The sequence below is a fragment of the Berghia stephanieae genome, chromosome 12, assembly GCF_034508935.2.
Source record: "Berghia stephanieae isolate SIO BIC M18660-M18661 chromosome 12, UCSD_Bste_1.3, whole genome shotgun sequence".
NCBI classification, from domain to species: domain Eukaryota; kingdom Metazoa; phylum Mollusca; class Gastropoda; order Nudibranchia; family Aeolidiidae; genus Berghia; species Berghia stephanieae.
Window position 1 is genome coordinate 16,144,742 of NC_088371.1, and position 22,301 is coordinate 16,167,042.

The 22,301-nt window shown below is 34.5% G+C and overlaps 1 protein-coding gene across 1 annotated transcript; it reads left to right on the forward strand.

Moving 5' to 3' along the window:
* Positions 1 to 6,997: 6,997 nt before the first annotated feature.
* On the forward strand, positions 6,998 to 18,824 carry LOC144958322 (GTP-binding protein Rheb homolog). The gene is made up of 7 exons (XM_078890227.1): positions 6,998 to 7,408; positions 9,623 to 9,694; positions 10,984 to 11,134; positions 12,403 to 12,459; positions 14,479 to 14,526; positions 15,489 to 15,570; positions 16,438 to 18,824. Exons 1-7 carry the CDS (start codon positions 7,360 to 7,362, stop codon positions 16,528 to 16,530), a joined length of 552 nt encoding a protein of 183 aa, XP_078746353.1. The 5' UTR covers positions 6,998 to 7,359; the 3' UTR covers positions 16,531 to 18,824.
* The last annotated feature ends 3,477 nt before the right edge of the window (positions 18,825 to 22,301 follow it).

Consider the following 22,301-nt stretch of genomic DNA (forward strand, 5'->3'; position numbering starts at 1 on the left):
AAAACATTGTAATATTATCGTCTAACAGGCGTCATGTCCCGTCCTACATATTAAGTGTTGCTATTGGCCAGGGACCCCTTGTAAAGCGCTTTTTAGCACGTTTAATGGATATCGCGCTATACAAAAGCTCAATTTTAAAATATATATATAGTTAATAAGAAAACGTTATCTTGTCAAAATTTTAAAAGTGTTTTGTCAGTTTCTGGCAGTGTCGACGAAAAGCAATAACTTCATGTCATGTCACCAAATGATATTATCAGTTAAATGCTGCTCAGAATTGTTATTAGTCTATAAGTTTCGATCGTCTCAGCTCTCTGCGGTGTGGCAAACAAGTAAATTTAAGTGCTTTTATTTGATTTGTCATACTGTTTCATACATAAATGAAACCTAGGAGTGAAAAGCACCGAGGAAGGCAATTGTTTAATTTAACGAGAACCAAGGGAAATAACTCTATTCTCATTGTAGTCAACCGGGGATTGGGTGGGCGAAAATAAAGGGGGTTTTGTTTCGAGATTAACGAATAAAACGCTTTGTCTCTGAGGTTAATGGCACATCACTGCAATCGACAAACGATTTAATCAAGTACACACAAACACAAACGCGCGTGCGCGCTCGCTTACACACACATACACACACACAAACACACACACATACACACACACGCAAACACACACACACACACACACACACACACACAAATACATAGCGTGGGTCGTTGGAACATACTTGATTTATCGTAATTTATCGTGATTTATTAGGCATTGAATGTGTCTTTGTTTGTCTGTTGCTCGTCTTACTGTGGATTCATGTCAGAAATTATTTGTGGGCGGCTATAATGCTGTTCTGTTAGGCGTTGGGTGAGCTTAATAATTAATAATGCTGCTCTATGTCTTTGTACTAGTACGTGAAAGATGAGCTATTATGTCGTGTAATGAAAGAAATGTTTAACTCTCTTCTTACCAGCTATTTTTAGAATTCCCCCCGAAAATTCACACCCACCTAACACAAAAATAGGCTTTTCTTACTCAAACAAAAAACAAAAAGTGCATTCTATACAGAATGTTGTTCAGCAAAATGAGCCCTACAACACAGTGTTTAGTATTTATAGCTGTGTAATCAAAACATTTCTTTACATTTTGTGACGTACAAGAGAAATCATAATGAGAAAATTGTCGGTTGCATCGTAACAAATATTATGACGATTTTCCTATGGGTGGTAAGGAGAGAGTTAAGGGCTAACCCACACCGGAGACTGACTCCGACGACCCAGCACTGCCGTCCTCTGCCGTCTTCCGGATAAAGATGTCGGGCACGGACAAAATTCTAAGAATAAACAGAAGAGCCGCAAGACCTACCCATACCGAGCTCGAAAAAAAAAACGGCAGAGGACATCATGTGCTTGGGTAGGTCTAGCGGCTCTTCTCTTTATTCTTAGTATTTGTGACCAAACGTCTCAAAACGGTATTGTGTCGGAATGAACGGTGATGCTAAAAACTCAAATGAAAGATAAACCGGTCAAAATTATGAATGATGGGTATTTAGCAACATGAAATATGGTATTCATTCTCTTCTATAAAGCATATAAACTCAACGCAAGTTTTGATATTTATGGCTACAAATTTGATTTTCAACATTTTAATCATCCCTACTTAATACCGTTTTGAGACGAGGGGTCACATTTGTCCGTGTCCGACGCCTTTATCCGGAAGACGGCAGAGGACGGGCAGTGCCGGGTCGTCGGAGTCAGTCTCCGGTGTGGGTTAGCCCTTAGACCAGGTAAATTGCACATGCAGTGTGAAGATATCAGAACACCTAAAGAGCAGCACCAAGTTATAAATCATTTGTTTTGGTTTTTTTGTTATGATTTTTAAAAAAAAATTCCCTTTATTCATCCCATAGGGGAAATTTGTCTTTAGGGTCTATTCCAAGGGAAGACTGGAATAACCCAAGCGTCAGCCGCAGTGCAGCGCCGCAAAGTGAGCTAGGGCGAGGTGACTTGTTCAAGGCCACACTGCGCAGCGGCGGGTGTTCGAACTCGGTACCTTTCGGGTACGAAGCAAAGACCATACCGCTGAGCCACGCTGCCCCTATTTTTTAATGTTTGTATTGTTTTGTTGTTTGGGGTTGTTTTTGTTTTTTGTTTTTGTGTTTTTTGTTTGTTTTTTTGTTTGTTTTTGTTTGGGGGGGGGGGAGTAGGAGGGTTATTGTTTTTTTCTGTATAATCGTCGCTGGTTTCACGTATATGGTGGCCTTAAGTCACTTCCATGATATGATATAAGGTATCTATGTTTTGTGTCATATCATACGTATTTTGTATGTGTTTTATTCAACTTTTTGTTCTTCGTTTTTGTTCTTATTCTTGTTATTGTGTTTTTGTTCTTGTTCTCTCTCTCTCTCTCTCTCTCTCTCTCTCTCTCTCTCTCTCTCTGTGTGTGTGTGTGTGTGTGTGTGTTTGTTTGTTTGTTCTGTGTGTGTGGGGGGGGGGGGGGAGTTTAGTTGTTTTTTGTGTTGTTTTTTTTTTGTGGGGGGGGGGGAATTGGGGGTTGTTTTTTGTTTTTTTTTTTGGTTTTGTTTTCTGTTTTTCAAGACATTTTAGTCTAACTGATATCAAGCAGGTGCGAACATAGATTGTCCTGTTGGTAGTCTAGTAACTTTATAATTTATATAATAAGCAAAACTATACAATAATCTGTTTCAGTATCTGGTTCTTGCTCAGACCACGTTTACCAAAAATGGGCCTGTGTAGAAAGTCGAGACACTGTGGCGTTCTTGTTCTTGTTCGCAATATCGGGACCATAATTTTCATTTGTCATCCTTCCGGCCACTTACCACACTTAACAATCCTTGGAACGACGACACATCGTACCGATCTTGTTTACAACTTTGGGACCATAATCTCCCTTTATTGTCACCCATCCGGCCACTGACCACGCTTCTCATCGCTTGACTTGTTTCGAAATACGAAACAATGTGCCACTGAAACACCGAGATTTTTTTTAAAAGAATCTTTGGATGTTTATTTCATACAAACATTCAAATAAATGTCCTCCCAAGATTATTCAGGACAGTTAAAGCAAGGGAATTAACCGTGTAATAAATTTGCCTTAATAATATACATTGGTTATCTCCCATGTTCTGCTCGACTGATGGAATTAACATGTCGAGTCAAAAACAGTTCGGAAATATGGTATGATGTCACGTCCGCTTAGCAACCAGCAGTTTTGGTTCTGAACAAAGAAATCGGTACTTTTTAATCTTCATGCTGGCTAGAACTTTTCCACATGGCATGTGATCAGAATGTATAAAAGTCAAAACATGATCAGAGTAATTTTGTTTTTCTCCTCTGGATACACTTTTACGTTCGTCGAGAAGTATTTCATAAGGGCGTGCGTCCGCCATTGTTCCGATATTTAGAACCAGTTACTAAGATACTATGCGTCATTACGAGGGAAGTGACGTCACGACTGTTGAACCCTATTAAATGGAGTTAGCCATGAATGCCAAAAAGACGAAAGTGATGGTCATTACGAGAAAACCAGACATAAAGGCTGTTATACAAGTTGATTGACATAGCCTAGAGCAAGTTTATTCATGAATTATGATAGCGAGTAGTTGTCCATGAGTAGGGCACTTTACCCACATAACGCCAATCAACTCAGGTTTTAATGAGTATCTGGCTATAGGCAGTGATGGATATTGTAGGGACCAGTTCAAATAAAAATTACGCTTAACGGGCGATGGGGACTGCATGAAATGGAAATAAGGTTCCATAAATTGGCCTACTAGGGGGGGGGGGATAAATGAAACATTGTGAATGAAGCTCGACGTTGACCTAGTTAATTAAACCCCTGAAAAATGCATTAGATAACCGTTCACAGTTATCTATTTAATTCTTATAATATAGATAGTATGAAATTGTGGTCACTCAGGTCTTTGTCATTGTTTTTGTTTTGTTTTTTTTGCCATCCGCGTTTATGTGTAATTCTCAGTAAACTGTATTATCCAGACTATAAACGTTCAAGGTTACACATAGTTTTGTGTGTTGGTCCGTTATACTTCCGGATGGCAATGTCTGGCATTTTGATGCCTTTTTTTTTTTTGGTCAGTAAAAGGCCATAACTTTACGAAGGCCACGCTGATAGTGACCAAATAATGACGTCAAACTGCCAGTCTTTTGCCACAAAAGAAAACAAATCGTGAGTTTGTATTCAATAGTTCAACCAATGAAAAAACTTGTTTCCATGAGCTCTACTAACGACAACTCACAAGGCGGTGCAAAAACCAAATAATAACGTCAAACTGCCAGTCCTTTTGGATTTCAGTATCAGGCGAGAACATAACGATGGCTACGCACTGACCAAAATTGCGTCAAAAAAAACAAGTCTTTGACCGCATAGGAAAACAAATCGTGAGTTGTATTCACTAGTTCAACCAACGGAATCACGTGTTTCCTTGATAACGACAACTCACTAGACGCTTCACAAAACTAAAAAATGACGTCAAACTAGAAGTCCTAGAGGGTTCAAGTGCCAGGCTATAAGTTAACGATGGCTGAACACTGACCGTGTCCTTCGTTAACTCATGGCCTGACACCTTAGCCATCGTAAAGTTATGGTCTGATACTGACCAAAAAATGACGTCAAAATGCCAGTCTTTTGCCACAAAAGAAAACAAATCGTGAGTTGTATTCAATAGTTCATCCAATGAAATAACTTGTTTCCATGAGCTCTACTAACGACGACTCACTAGACGGTGCAAAAACCAAATAATGACGTCAAACTGCCAGTCCTTTTGGATTTCAGTATCAGGCGAGAACATAACGATGGCTACGCTGATACCGTAGACACGCTGATACTAACCCCCAAATGACGTCAAAAGACAAGTCTTTGGCCACAAAATCCTGAGTTGTATTCAATAACAATATGAAATTGAATATAAGCTTCAATTTAATTACGAAAACAGATAAAATGGACGTCTCGGGTTTCTCCTTTATCAACAAACAGGATGAATGAAACACTGCAGATGAATGAGATAATGTGGTAGTGGCGTTGTTTAATTCAAATGAATAAATAACCAACACACACACCAAAAATATTTTTAAAATTTGAACTTTCATTTCGAGCAATATCCACTAAACGTGCTCAAAGCGCTTTACAAGGTGGTCCAGCAACACTTAACATGTAGGATGAGACGTGACGCCTGTTTGGCGAAATTACAATTTCTTTCGGACAGAGACAATGCGAGGCATTCATTTTACACCTGTGTAGTGTAAGAGAATGTGAGTAAAGAGCCTTTTCTGATGCCTCAACCATAGGTCGCTCAGAGTGGACCTCGAATCGAAGCCATCGTAAAGTGATAGCCTCACATTGACCAAAAAAATGACGTCAAAATGTAATCAAACTTTTAAGGGAAGTAAGCAGAGAATTGATAGTGTAAAGGCAGGATTATATGAGTTACCTCCTTGGATGCTTGTCATCCGAAGGGACATTTTCACATTTTGACCATTTGTTTTACTTTAAATTCAATTTTCTTAATCTCGTTTACAGATAGTTCGAAGTTTACGTCACTCAGGTCTTTGTTGTTATTGTTTTTTTGCCATCTGCGTTTATGAGTAATTCTCACTAAACTGTATTAACCTGACTATAAACGAGCATGGTTACACACAGTTTTGTGTGTTGGTCAGTTATACTTCCGGATGGCAAGGTTGTGAGCTTTTTAACCAAGCGCATACTAACTATAGAAGGAGTAAAATTGACGATACTCAGCTCTTTTTAAAAATTACTTTTAGACAGACATTTCAATTATAAGTCTCTCTAAATTTAAATTATACCAATCAAACTATAAACGTTCAAGGTTACACATAGTTTTGCGTGTTAGTAAGACTGGCGGATATTGTAAGTATTTTACCTAAACGCATAGCATCAATTCCGACATAACACCAGATTGAAGAAGAAGAAGAAGAAGAAGAAGAAGAAGAAGAAGAAGAAGAAGAAGAAGAAGAAGAAGAAGAAAAGAAGAAGAAGAGACGACGAGACGACGACGACGAACGACGACGACGAAAGAGAAGAAAAGAAGAAGAAGAAGAAGAAAAGAAAAGAAGAAGAAGAAAGAAGAAAAGAAAATATTATTATTATTATTATATTATTATTATTATTATTATTATTATTATTATTATTATTATTATTATTATTATTATTATTATTATTATTATTACTATTGGTATGTCAATAAATAGGAATGGATGTTTGTTTTTGTTTGTTGTCGTTTTGTTTGTTTTGTTGGGGTTTTTTTTTTTTGGAAGAAGGGGGGGGGGGGGCGGTTGTTGTTTTTTTTTTTTTTTTGTTTGTTGTTGTTTTTTTTTTTTTTTTTTTTTTTTTTTCTCTTTTTTTGTTTGGGGGGGGGGGGGTTGGTTATTATTGATCTCAAAGAATATGCAACAAACCATAATCTTTACTCTTTCTTCCCCTCCACCATCCGACTTTGGAATTTCCTACCAACCACATGTAAAAAAAAAGTCCTTTCGACTGATGACTTGGATAAGGCACTTAGCACACATTACCCCACTCGACTCAGGAGAATGAGTACCAGGCTACAAGAAATGGCATATAATTAAAGATTGCTAGCACAGATTGGCTGCTTATGAGGCAACTGGCTGGTACTGCATGAAGTGGAAACAATCGTTTCTTATTGTCCGCTAAGGGGATAAATAAACAGTGTGAAGCGCATTGAGCGTGATTAATACGTGGAAATTAAATGCACAATATAAACGTTCAGTAAAAAAAAAAAAAAAGAAGAGGAATAGCAGAGAGCCGCAAGGGATTGGATTTAGGCTCTGTAGGCCTTACTTCCTCAGGCGAATACATAAGGTTCGTTCCCCAATCACAATGGAATTTGTTCGATTGGCTACCCACATGTTCCGATGGTCAACGCTGGTGGTAGATCGATCTTAAATATTGAAGTTACAAAAAAGACCATCAACGAGGAACTCTTCTAATGTAGAATCTAACTTTAAATAATTGCTTACAGAGCAATACTTCGTATTTCGCGTGGAATTAAAGATGAGTAACGATTAACTGCCAATCATATCTTAATCATAGAGCATTTTTGCTCCAAAAATATTTGATGAAATGCCTGAATTGTATCCTGAATATCTGTGATCTGGATTTTATTTCAACGATCCACTATCTTTGTTTGTAGTCGATTATTCTGTATCGAGGACCTATCATCCGCCATGTTGTTTGTTTAGTTCATAAACAATAACTTCCTGTGGACACTGACAACACAGAATTTGCCAAAGACAATTCGTTTCAATAAATATTCATACAAAATAACATCAAGGCATATATCAATGAAATCAAGATGCCTACCAAAGAGCGTAAAATAGCGTTTATGGGATTCAGATCCGTTGGTAAGAAAGTTACTTTTTGTGGTCTTTTACTTGTGTGTGTGTGTGTTGTTGACTTTTTTTTTTAATGACAATGATAAAAAGTTATGTTTATTAAATGATTTGAAATACTTACTGTCCTAGTATAATTTCAATTCTTTACGTTTAAGTTTGGAGTGTGAGCGTAAGAAGGTGGGATGCTGATGAACTGAAACATTTGCGCAGGTAATTTAGCTTCGACTTCGTAGTCGTAGAGTTAAGGAGTTGGAATGTGTTTTATTGTTCGGAGTGTCTACGTACGTACACGGTAACTTTAGGCAGTTTAGTGAGCAGCAGCAGTGGCAGTCAAATTGTGACCCAACTCGCCCATAAGAAAGTCATGACTGAATATTGCAGATATCATTATTTCCGCTACTAACCGGGCACCTAGCCTCAGGATCTACGTACACGGTAACCTTGAATCTCGCCTTTAAAGGGTTAAATTGTATTGTTTGGTTTTAAAATACTAACATACACACACGCACGCACAAACACACACACACACACATACAGAGCGAGGTCCATCCATTGCTTGTATTGTAGCGGCAAACCAGTTACCGGAGCTATCGTGTACGTAGATCCTGAGGCTAGGTCCCGGTTACCGTGTACGTAGACACTGCCTTTATTGTTTTATCATTGTAAACCAGATTTTATGCTGTCGTTTTAAACCGAATTTTCATAGTTCATCATAGAGTCATAGATTCATGGTCTATAGATAGTCATAGGCAGGGATCAATTGTACACCTTTTTTTTATTAATAATATTTTTAACTTGTTTTTAACTTGACATAGTCATAAGGCCTATGATAGGGTCACATTCTATATATATTGGAAGTCTCAATTGCCAAGGAGTGAGTTTTTGGTTTGGAACTTTTTGGGTGCGTGCGTGATTCTACTCTAATTCTAGTCGAGCCTCGATTTGCACGCTTAGGGCAGTGGGAGATGGGGGAATTTGCCACTTCGAATGAAAAAGGCTGCGGTTATTCGGACTTGAGTCTGAATAGTCTCCCCTGGCTATTCTGACTCAAATTCCAATGCGCATGTGCAGATTATTTGGATTTTAGTAACTATAAGCAGGTAGTCTAAATCCGCTTTATTTAATGAGAAAGACAAAATCATTGATCAATTGGAAGTCCAGATAGAAATGAAAAAGAAAAGAGCTAAACTCTTCAAAAGAAACAAGAGATCGGTCAAAGTATCTGTGGTAAAAATGAAAAGCTTTTTTAACAACGAACAATGTCCAAATAAAATCAGGACAAAAATAAAGACTTTAAAAATTACATTTTCTGATAGTGTGAGACAGGCAACAATCCTTCTACAATCCAAAGTAGGGGTATGAGCTGAGTCAGTGTGATATGGGCAAAACAAAATCTCTTCTGTACTCTTGTTCTATTTCTTTATCAGTTCCACGCACGCACATTGGAGTTTGAGTTTGAGTCTGAATAGCCACAGGAGACTATTCAGACCCGAGTCCGAATTGCCACTTGGAATGCCAAAACCCATCTTACCTATTATTGGACTAGTCTAGGTGTCACGTTACCACCTTGATGTCATTTTCATCTATTGTTTTTTAATCCACCAATCAGCATTTAGTACATTGATATCATCATCACATGATCGTGTCATTCAACGTCATAGTCATAGCATTTCTGTCATTCTGTTTGGCTTGATTCGCTTGAAATTCAACACCCGTCATTCCAATTTCTACTTTCGTAGAGCACTTGCTTCACACGCTAAGGGATTGAGATTGATCCCGAGTGTTTTTTCTGACACACACACAAACACCCGGACATCCAGCATTGAAGGGGTAGCTGAGTCTGTTAGATTTGGCGGAAAGTACTTTACGATAGGCTAGCATCCTATCCAAAGGATAGCAAGCAATTGCCAATGTCCGTTTTACACTATAGAAACCGGGATAAAATCTGGCTCTATGGGCCAAAACAGAGTCCTTGGAAATTGACGCTACCATTTTTATTTCGTAGATCCTCACAGTGAGTTTGATTTTCATCACTGTCAGCTCACCGCTCCCTTCTCAAGATTGTTTATTTGATCATTTTTATTTGCAGTTATGATCAGGAGAAGTTATGTTCGGAAAGAAATCCTGTTTGTTTAATTTTAATGTTTAAATGGTTTTAATTGTAGCCAGCCATTGTAATTTTTAAAAACTTTTGTTTAACTTTTACTTTTCTTCTTTTCTCAGGTAAATCGTCACTCATTATACAGTACATAGAGAACCAATTTGTCGACTCGTATGATCCTACTATTGAAAATAGTAAGTTGAATTTTGTGTTCATTCATCAAATGTGCTCTCAAATTTGAAGTTTATTTTGCACCAGTCAGAATTATAGACCATTGCAATGTGTTTTTTTTTTTTTTTTTAAATTTAATGTGTATGGTATTTTAAGTTCTGTGCAATACTACCAGAATGATCAAAGAAAAAGTATCAATAAATGGTTTTGAAACTTTTAAAGCCCATCCCCAACTCAAATCTGCCTCCACCAAATAAGATTTTTGTATTCTTACAAGAATTTAGAAAGAGTTTCCAACTGCTTCATGACCTTGGGAGTGCCGCATACTCATAGCAAATGAGTCTTAAGATTTCAACCGCACAAGTGCAGGAATTCTTTTATTGCCCCTTTGTAATAATTTTACCTTTGTTGATCTAATGAAATTTTTTTCTTTTACTTTATAAGCTTGACAGTTTTATTTTAATCTTTTTATTTTAATGGTTTTATTTTAAGAATTATACTTTTGTAGCAGACTGAATGCATTAGTGTTTCCCAATAAGATTTAGGTATGAGCACATCGGATAATTAGATTTTCCCATTCCTAAGGGGCTATAGGAGTCAAGGCCATAATGGCCATTGAGTCCGAGTTTGTTTTGGTTTCTGTAACAATCACTTACTATCCAAAGTATTGCCTGTCAGGTCTAACAGATCCAGCCACTTAATCATAGCTGGATTGACAGAGCGAGGAATATCGGAAAAAAAATCTCAACTGTACCTGGAGTCAATGCCAGTTCCTTGGTTTGTTTGGCGACTGCTTTGCCAACTTAGCTTTCAGGACCCCTATCTTTTCATGATCATGGTTTGACTGTTACGTTCATTATTGTTTGACGTTTGGACACTTGAATGCATACATTAGACTAACCAACTTCAATTGTTAAAAACATCTTATAATAATAGGAGGTTGCAAAATTTGGGATTATCATATCTGTATCTAACTTTTAAAATATATCACAATCCTAGCACAAAGTTGAATTGTTAGAGCTCAGCGCATCCCTGGTTTGGATAAGTAAGTAAACAAAAGTAACCTTAAAAATTGTCAATTTGCCCTAAGTATGATTAATGCTTAAAAGTCATGTACATTTGCTCTGATCCCAAATTTCCTATTTTTATCAACTTTTATTAAGTGCTTATACAGAGTTTGGTACTTTGAAAAAAAATTGTAGCTGTATGCATGATAATTATTATTAGGCAGCTGTGACATTTCATTCAGATTAGTATTGTATCATCTCTTTTGATTTTGATCCTACAACCACTTGCTTGGTTCATTACCCAGCATTCACCAAACAGACAAAGGTCGGGGGTCAAGAGTACAGTTTGAATGTAGTTGACACAGCTGGCCAAGACGAGTATTCCATCATACCGCAGTCCTACTTCATCAACATCAATGGTTATGTACTGGTATACTCTGTCAACTCACAAAAAAGGTTGGCACTATTACTCGACATCAGTTTGGACTTAACTCACTCAATCCTAGAGATTTTTGCTACTTTTCAAAATTGGAAGAAATGCATTAAAAATTAGCATGTGCATAGATAGTTTTATTCAACTATCTTTAACGTGCAAAACCTAAAAACATTAGCTTTGATACTGCGCCTATATTTTGTCTTTTTTAAAAATGAGATAAATAGACATGGGGTAAAAGTAACCCAGGTAAACTACAGATATAGTCGGTGTTAGGGTTGAGTGAGTTAAAGCTTGTTGTAAGATTTCAAATCTTTGTAAATGATTAGCAGTTTGGTTACATATTTCATTATATAAGTGAAAGTGACTCAACCCAGAGAGGGCATATCCAGTTAGGAGAAAACCAAGATGCTTTTTTATTTTTAAATTTTTTTTATTACCAAATGAGCGGCACAAGTTAGAAAGTTCTGACTGTCAAATAGTGGATTAACAGATAATTTAACTACCTTATCCACTGATCATTTACAAATTATAGCAAAGAGGAGTGATTTTGTGCATAAATTATGATGACAAATATAGTTATCATCCCTCCATTATAATTGCTAAATTTGTGGTTCTCACATTTTTGACTCCAATAAGTTTGATACCCGAATGTTGATTTTTTTTTTAAAAACATGCTTTTCATTCATTTTTAGATAAAGAGATTTGACACATTTCTCCAAGTAATCGATAGTTGAGAATTGAATTTTTAAATTCTGAATCATAAAATTTGAGTTAAATTGATAATTTTAATATAGAGAATAAATTTGTAGTTTCTTAAGATTCAGGAAGAAAGGGAAATATAGCTCAAATTAAAACAATTCTAACCACTTTATACAATTTTAGGGATGGTTTATCCTGCCATCATACCAGATTGAAACTTGGGTCACAAATTAGAAGACTAATCTAAATATGATGGATTGTGATTAGAGATAGGATGAAGAATGAGAGCAAGATGAGAAAGGTCAATTTATTTTGAGAGAAAAGGAGAAAAAGAAATAAAATTAAATTAAATTTCGCATCATACTTATATGACATTATGTGTTATTTTAAAAAATATATTATCCATATTAGGCTGTCCCATTTTTGCTCTTTGAAAAGTTGTCCGTTATGTTTATCATTATTATTTTAATTTTATGACTTTGATTTTTAAGTTTAAAATGTGTCAACTCTAACATGTCTTCCTGATAGATTTGGTGTGTATTTTTATCCGAGTATAGCTTTATCTTTGATCTATTGTCTTGTTTTGCAGCTTTGAGGTGGTGAAACACGTTTATGACAAGATTGTGGATATGAAAGGAAGAGTAGCGTAAGTGTTTTTATTTTATCCCTATTAATAGCAAAGTTGCTGATTTTTTAATGTAAAATTATGGATTTTCATAAATTTTAGGATCTTTATTAATGTTAAACAGCTATATGCTATAGAGGTAAGGCACTTGCTTTCGGATCAGAAGACCCAGAGTTCAAGTCCCACTCTGAGCAGTGCATAGTTGAGTCCTTGGAAAGACTCTTTACTTACATTCTTTCACCACACTCAGGTGTAATATGAGTACCTGGTCGTTAACAGCATTGTCTCTGTCGAGGGAATATAATTGTAATATCACCTAACAGGCATCATGTCTCGTCCTACATGTTAAGGGTTTCTGTTGACTGGGATCCCTTGTAAAGCGCTTTGATACTGGATATTCCACGGCATAAATGCTCTAGTTGTAGCCACGAGAACAACCACTATGATGTGACACATGATCCATCTTAAAGGCAAAAAATGAAAACAGTCCCTCGTCTATTTTTTATTTTGATTAACAAAATACATCATCTGGACTTTTGTTTTCATTTTAGAATGATGTATGATCCATACCAGCTGTATCGTATCTCCTTAATTTTACGCTTTAGACGTAACAGTTACACAAATTCTGATTGGTGGTTTATTAATTTTCTGATCTGATCAAGTGACCGACAAACCACTACTATATTGGCACTCCTTTCTTCTTTTTTTTTTTAATTGAAAAAATTAATAATTTAAATAAAAAGACGACACATTTATATCAACTTTTATTAATCGGGAGCTCAGAGTCTAAGAGATTTTGTTAAGAATTGTGATCCAGTTTACTATCAGAGGTTTCTTAGTCTAAATTGGCCCAAAAAAAAAGGATTGTTTACTAAAGACTTATTCATATTATTGCTGATTTTTGTTTGATTACACTATTTTCCTCACAAATTACTCAGTGATCATTTTTATTACACATTTTTTATTTTTCAAGTGGGGAGGTATGCTTCTGTATTGTATTATTATGAAATAAATGTGTAATAATTATATTGTATCCATTTAATTGTATTCTGGTCTAGAGATTGTCAGTTTATCACAAGTGTACCCAAAAAAAAATTGTTTTCTTGCGCTGCAGGATCGCTTAAATTTCTGAGGCGGAGTCTTCAGCTGCCTACCAACCATAATGATTATGCAGAGACAACCCTGATTAAGCTATGATGGAAAATCTCTTTCTGTTTTTTGGTTTTGCAATTTTCTGAATTGATTAAATGACTGACATACCACTACATTTATATATTTTTTTTTTTCAATTAAAAAAAAAAAATGTTTGGCAGGTAACATTTATATCTCGATTGTCGTTTATCAGAAGTTCAGTGTCTTCATGATTTAGTTAAGAGTTGTAATCCAGTTCACTGCTAGGGTTTTGGATTCCAATGAGGTAAAAAATAAGGACCGTACTTTTCTGTGAATAATTTTGGAACACACTTGAATAATCTCCCTTTTGTCAATGCGCATGCACTCAGTCTTTTTTCATAGTTTTAAAGTATTCCTGTTAGTTGTGGGTTTTTTTCGTGGTTTGATTTTTGATTACACTTTTTTCCCACAAATCACTCAAAGTGGTCGCTTTCATTAAACATTTTTGATTTTTCAAATAGTGAATTAAAGAGCCTTAGATTGATCATCATAAAATGCATTGGATTACAAGGGTCACTAGCAATGACCAATCTTTGGCAGCACTTTACAGTCATCATACCATCATACAATTTTCAAAATATAACCACATTTTGAAAATAACCATACAGGTTTTATATGAAATCTATTCACCATTTTTTATGACCTACATTAAAGATATCTAGGTCAATACACGAATGGTCTGAAATCTATAAACATCTTTACTTTCTTTTCTTTTCTTTTTTTTTTTTCTTCCTTTATTTATTGCTAAGGTCAATAGTAATAATTAAAGTGGTGAAAATTGGTATTAATAATATCATGTTGCACCTTGTTTTTTCCTGATAATCGGGAGGGACTCAACATTTCATCTTCCTCATTTTGTTTCGACAGGGTTCCAATTGTATTAGTGGGAAACAAGAGGGATCTTCGAATTGAAAGGTAATTTTTTTTTTTTTTTTTGGGGTCATATTTGTTTATAATTCAAACTTTTTCTTTTTCTCTTTTTTTTTTTTTTCTTGTTCGTGCATTTTCTATCAAAGTAATGATAAAGTAAACTTTGGAATAATGACAGATGTAAAAATCTTGCTAACAACTTTAATAATTTCTCCCACATCTCTGGCGATATTATACATACTTTGCTGTTTTATATAATTGCTGAGGCAACATTATAAACACTCTGTAATTGTCTGTATGGAGATGAAATAGTTTTACCTAGATTTATTTTTGTTTGAATATCTATTCTTGTTTCTTCTTTTCCGCAATTGAAACAAGATTACTGTGACCATCTCCCTTGTGGGACAAAACTATTGGTCACTTGCTATCTGGGCGGACTTTGAGTACTTAAATACACAAAGGGTGGTAGAAAATCCTGGGTTTGGGATCCCGGCATGTTTTTGGAGTCTGACCACTGTTGTTTACACATTTTTTGTTATGAGGGTGTCTTATGTCAATATATGATTTATATTATGTTTGAATCGGATTTGTGTATTACATGTGTTAAGTATGATATACAAGGATTAAATATTGTTAGTAATAATAAATAGGTATATATTTTAATTTTTAACAAAGATCTAGGCGAGACCATTGTATCAGACTAGATACAGGGGAACATTTATTTTTTACTCCATCTTCTTCTTCTTCTCCCTCTTTTACCCAAGACTGTCTTCTCACTTTTCCTGGCGCTTAATTGACCCATGTGTGTTGCAAGTAACTTCTAAAAGCTAAACTAAACTGATAATTTCTCCTGCTTAATTAGTTTCTTTTTATTCATTTTAATTTTAATTTTTTTTTTTTTTTAAATTTCATGGTTTCTTAGCATACTCTAAAGTGCATTGATTTTTTAAACTTTTGAATTCCTGGTGAATATCATTTGAAATTGTATGCATTTTCACACATTTCAGGGTCATATCTGAGGAAGAAGGGCGCAGACTGGCAGAGTCTTGGAATGTACCTTTCTTGGAGGCATCAGCTAAGGAACACGCTGTAAGGGTTACTCTCTTTAACAAAATAAAATGTACACTATTATTATTATTATTATTATTATTATTATTATTATTATTATTATTATTATTATTATTATTGTTATTATTATTACTTTTTTTATTATTAATATTGTTATTATTATTATTATTATTATTGTTGTTGTTGCTTTATCAGGACAGATGCCAAATAGGAATGATGTGTCTATGACAAAATATTTTTTGTTTATTTACTGGTCAGTCGAAACACACATCGATCAATTAAAATGATGATAAAATGAAGAAAATACTGTTATTAAGGATTAGTGAACTGCTTTTTGAAAAAAGTTTTGCGATTAACAAATGATATTATTATGATTGACCATGTCCAGACATTTGATCTCAGAATTATGGATGTGTTTGTCATCATTATCACAATAGAAAATGTTTTCTGTTTGTTTACATACAAATGTTTCCATTCCAGCAATGAAACCATAACATTTTGAGTTATCAGACTCAGTGTAGAAGAATGTGTAATTGATGGTTGTTTAAATTCTGGGAGGTATTGGTATCTTTAACCCTCTCCTTACCAACCATAGAAAAATTGTCGCATTCGTTACGATTCAACCGACAATGTTCGCATTCTGATTTCTTGTCTACATCACATCATTTAAAGAAAATATTTTGTTGTAGATATAACAACTTGACACTGTCTTGTAGAGTGTATATTGCTGAAGAATATAATATATAGAATATGCTTTTTTTTTCTGTTTGAATAAATAAATCTATTTTTGTTTAGTGTGGGTGTAAAATTCTGAAAATGTGTGGTAAGAAGAGAGTTAAAGAGAAATTGATCTTTTTTTTTCTCTCTCTCTCTTTCTCTCTTTTTCAGTCAGTTCAAGTCATTTTTGACAGTGTCCTCAACACAATGAGACTCAAGGAAAACGGAGATCAGCCCGAAAAATCTGGATGCGTCTTGTCATAGCTAGAATGTTTCCCATTGTGTAGTCACTTTGTTAATCCTAGACATAAATAAGTCTTATTTCCACCACCGGTAAAATAGCATAACTAAACAACATTGATTTTCTTTGGAATTTTTTTTTTTTTTTTAAATTTTGGTGTCATTATTTATTGTTCATAGGCATATTCATGTTAGTTAAAAAATCATTAAAAAATGTTTGGAAAATTGCAAAATCATTGGTATTATTTTGGAATCCTGTAAGTCGATTTTATTTATAGATTTTTTTGTCCAATTGATTTGCAATATTGATGAGAATGAATTCAGTTTCATAATCTAGAAAAATCTCTGATTCATATAGTCACAAGGCAGACTGACTTAACAGAAAAGTTGTCTGTGAAATAATCTAAACTTTGTTAAAAGCCATCAAATTCAACCTTAAAACGATGGCTAATAAGTAATGGTTTGTCTGTGAAATAATCTAAACTTTGTTAAAAGCCATCGAATTCAACCTTAAAACGATGGCTAATAAGTAATGGTTTGTCTGTGAAATAATCTAAACTTTGTTAAAAGTCATCGAATTCAACCTTAAAACGATGGCTAATAAGTAATGGTGGTAATTTTCATTGGTTATTCTGTTAAATGCTAATTTGCAGTTTTAAAAAGAATCTTATTTGATTTCAATTAGGTTGACAATGAACTGCTTTTGTTTCAATTTTAGCTTGTGACATCTGAGAGCAATATTCAATCATTACCAGATATGCTTGATCTTGAATGTGTTATGGTTACCAGATATTACACAATTGAAGAAATCTTATAATGCTTTTCATAAAGTGAAAAAAATGTTCACTCCATATCTTTATTTCTGGCAAGCTTGACGCTCTCAATTACAGACTTGTAAAATGTCCAATAATTGTCGGATTTCCGACTGTATCACTACAATATTTTTACTCTTTTTTTTTTTATCATTATTTTGCACTTTATGTAAAACATATTGACTTCAAACATAAGTGCTGTATGTTCCGTGAAAAATTTTTAAACAATTTTGTCAGATGTCACTTACAGGTCACTTATTTATTTCACCTGACTTTCCTCTTAAAACAGGGGTCCCAATATCTCAGTTGATAGAGCACTCGCTTTACATGCAAAGGACCGAGATCGATCTCGGGTGCAGCTGAGATTTCCTGTCCACCCAGCAGTGATGGGTAGCTGGGTCTGTTAGATCTGACTGAAGGTAACTTGCAATAGACTAGCGTCCTATCCAAATGGTAGCAAGCAATTGCTATTGTCCGTTTCATGCTATAGAAACTGGGATAAACTTCGGCTCCATAAGCCCAATGGCTCAGAAAGGACTATTTCTTTTCCTCTAAAACAAGATATTGTAAATGCTTTTCAACTGTTAGTACGTCTAGAAAAAAAGAGTGCTTTGCAAGCGGATTATTGCTTTTATAATTAATTTTCGCAGCATATCGGTTTTTAACTCGTAATTGTCAACGAAATTTAAAATGGTTCTCATATTATACAATGCTCACAGGGTTGACATTGTAAACACTTCGTCTGTTTCGAGATAAATAACTTACAACTGTGTCAAAATGAAATCGTAGCTTCAATTTTATTCATAAAGACAGATGAGTTGGACGTTTAGGGTTTCCCCTTTATCAAAAAAACAGGATGAATGAAACACTACAGACGAATGTGTTATGATGAATCTTAACAAGACCACTACCACATTATCTCATTGTCCCGTTTCAGCTCTATGAAAGGTTTGTCGCTTGTGAATTAGCTTTTCACAATTTTTTCAATTTCCAAAATGCTCACTTAAAGTGCTTAATAGAAAAAAAAATAATATGAATTGTGATTCTAATCCCTGTCCTTTATATGGTCATGTAGTTTTTTTTCTAAGGAAAATGCAGCAACACTAAGACTCGTGATAGTCAATATAATCTTTTTATGGATATTTTAATTCTGTAAAAGTGTTTATTTTATCGCACGCTTTTTTACGAGTCTTTTTAAATTTAGAAAGAGAATGATAACGTCAATCTCTTTTTTTGGGCTTTATTAAAAGTTTCAGTAGGCAATAATGATATTTTATAAAAATAAAATTATTCAAGTGTCAGCAATTTTGTTTCAAACTTTCTGATAATATGGCGGCTTGATATTTTTTTTCAACAATGTGTTACCAACTTTGATATGCAGTGTGCGTGTAAATGTGGCTTTTATCCACCACATAATTATGACCTACACCGTCAAAACTTTATTATTTTATGATTATTTAGATCCTACAAATTGATTTTCAATTGTAATGCAAAAAAAAAAAAAAATGAAATTTGAGTAAATTTATACATGTGTCGTATTGAAGTCGATGTACATTGTTGTTTAAAGGGACAGAATATAGATTATAACACCCCTTTCCTCTTTTTGTCCTTATTAACTCACTCAACCTTAACACCGACTATATCCGTAGTTTACCCAAGTTACTTTTACCCCATGCCTATTTATTACATTTTTCTGAGACAAATTATAGTTGTAGTATCAAAGCTAATCTTTTTAGTTTTTACATGTTGATGATAGTTGAAAAAAGCTATTTATGTCCATGCTCATTTTTAATACATTTTATTCCAATTTTGAAACGCAGCAAAATCTGTATGATTGAGTGAGTTAAAATACAGGTCAGATAAAAAGGATATCAGACCAGACCGGTTGTTGATGCAATTCACACACAACCTAATGATGATGTCGTGCAAAAAGAAGAATTAGGTGTTATAATAGGATTTCTTATGGGAATCATGAACTTATTGACCTCTTTCGAGCACACCATTAAAAAAAACTTTGTGCTTAGTTCAATATACTATTTCCTAATATCACTTAGAAATTGTATAATCTCACATAACATGTCACTTTTAAATTTAAAATCACTTTTAGGCCTTTCATTCATACATTGTTTTCATATCTGGATTTGTTTTTTGTTTTTTTTACGTTTATAAAAAAGATAATTAAAGAGCATCGATTGATTTGTAAAGTGGTGACATCAATAGCTTGTTTCAGATTGGATGTTAAATTACATAATTCTAATACGTTAAACGGTTTCTCATATCTTAAACATTAATAAATAGTCATGACTCGATTGTACATCTTAGTCGCAGGATGCAAAGCACAATGCTGTCTTGATATTAGTTAAGCTAATATTTGTTATGTACAATAAATGCTTATCATGCATCATACAACTTTCAGGTTAGAAAATGTTGTTGAAAATCATGTGCGTGTGAGCGTATGAGATGGTAGAGTGGGTATAAGGCTTTTTGAACGGTGACATGAGTAGGTTCAAGCCGCCCTTGATAATTGTTATTAGCCCAAGATTGGGCAATACATTGATTTTTGTTGGCATGTATTGTACTTGATTGATGGATTTCGAGTGTGGGGGAATTTCTCCCATTTATGGAAGTCTACCTTTAAAATGAAATGCAGAAATGCATTTGTATTTTATTAATTGGGTAAGGCAAAAAATTCCGGGTGCAAGGTAGAAACCTGAGAAGATGTGTAGGATTCAGTGGCAGACAAGCCAGAAAGAACAACACATAAAAAAATTCATTCTCAACCTCCCTCCCTCAAGGAATGTTGGGTGGGGGGAGGCGGGAATGGTTATTTTTACCTCTGTCTTTAGTCTGCATTCTTTGGTGCTGCATCAATCACAGTTTCTCATATTCTTTATTTTATTTCTACTGAAGTGTTTGAATTAGACCAAACACATCACGATATTAAGAATGTGGTCTTGAGAAATAGTTCACTTGAGTGTACACAACCCGACAATTATTGTCAGAAGATGTCGGGTCAATAAAATGTAGGAGAGGATGAGTTTTGAAGAATTGTGGAATAGAATATCTATCCTTAATACCACCCATTTAAGAAGTTTTCTGGTCAATATGAAAATACAAGTCTTATATTGTCATTGTGCAGCCGTACGTGTTGGGGATTTTATTTATTGATGCTTTTTGGTGTGTAAGGTTGACACAGAGGGAGAGAGAGTCGTCAGGTTTCCCATCAATGTGTTAGTATTATGTTTTGCTCATCAACCCCACCCATCCCTCCCCCCACCCCCCTTTCCATCATAGATTAATTGTGTGTATGTAATTCCATACAAACCTTATAAAAATAAGAAAAAAAAACAAAAGAAGCAATTGCAGTATTTTGTCTTTCGCATTGTTTCGCTTTGGTAAATATTGCTTTTTTTCTAAAGTGGATGACGAAATGTTTGTGCACATGTGTGTCTGTGTACATACACGTAAATGCCAGAGATGGATTGACTTATTTATAAACTGTTATTTTTTTTTTGTTTTGTTATTCTCCTAAAGTTGATAATGAATTGTTTTATATAATAGTGTATATCTGTAGTAATGCAATAGAATCCTATGATGTATTTTATGTAAATTTTGACAATTTGGCAATAATGAATTGACGTGTGATGATGATTGTGGAGTTTGAATGTAGCCTTTTGCAGACCTGCCTATTATTCCGAAAAAATTAGTAAAATTGCGAAATTTTGGCTCCAATTTCCGAACTTCATGAGCATCTCTTAAGTCATTAAAACATATTGAAAATGAAAGCTGGTGCCAGTCTAAATAATTTTATGGATTTTGAAGTGATATTTTATCCTTGTGAGGAAAACTTGTTAATTTTTTTTTTTTTAAGCTTACTGGAGCGACTACAATCTTTATTATCCCAGAAATTTACGAATTTTTAGATTTTCAATTTGGCAGGTCTGCTGTTGTTTGGTTTGCTTCGTGAAATCAGTGGATCGACGTTTCCGCTAATATTTTGTCATAAATTGTTCCTTTTGTTTTTGTTTTACACTTTACGATAAATTAGATAATTATGAAGAGTGTTGCAGTTGCACAAATCTATGCTAGATGATAGTCTATGTTTGAAAGGGCTGCTGATTGGGTCTCTTCTTGAGATCAAGAGCTTTTGTATTTATCTATTTCTCCTTTATCTGGAATGACATATGTTTGGGGTGGTATCTTTTCGCCCACACCTTGGCTGGTATTCTTTGCTGTGAAAAGGGGCAATCTTATGAATTTTTAAAACTGTATATTTCTTATGTGTGGCAGATGCTATTTTTGTGCTTGTATTATAATTAATAGAATGAGAGTGAATTTTAAACCAGCTGAGCGCCTCCTCCCCATTTGCGCTGGTCCTGATTCTGCATCAATGTAAGATTTTGAGCACATTGGTAGGTTAGGCTGAGATCTGCTATATTTTTTTTCCCTAGGTTTCCTGATCTGTAGAGAGAGGCATGATGAGCTCTTTATATCTATCTTGAGTATCCTCCTCTCCGCTTTCTTTTCTTAGTCATATAATACATGATTAGAGCAAAATAAATGCTAAGCTGCTAGAGGCAGTGGATTGTTAGAATTATAGAGCTTAATTTAATCAGGGATGCCCTTTTTCCGGCTAAAATTAGGGATGCCCTTTTTCCGACTAAAATTAAGGATGCCGCATTTCTAGCTAAAGCCAGAAGTCTAGCTTTTTTTTAAAATCTTTCGGCTGATTTAAGTCAGTATTGGTGATTTGATTTTTTTTTTTTAAGATAAAATTATTGGTTATTTAAAGGCAACGATTAAGAAGAGAGATGGATGGGTATGTTTTTCTACGATTTTAACTCACTCGATCCTAGAAATTTTTGCTACTTTTCAAAATTGGAAAAAAAATGTATTAAAAATGAGCAATACATACATAGTTTCATTCAACTATCATTAACATGCAAAAACTTAACATATTAGATATGATACTACGCCTATAAT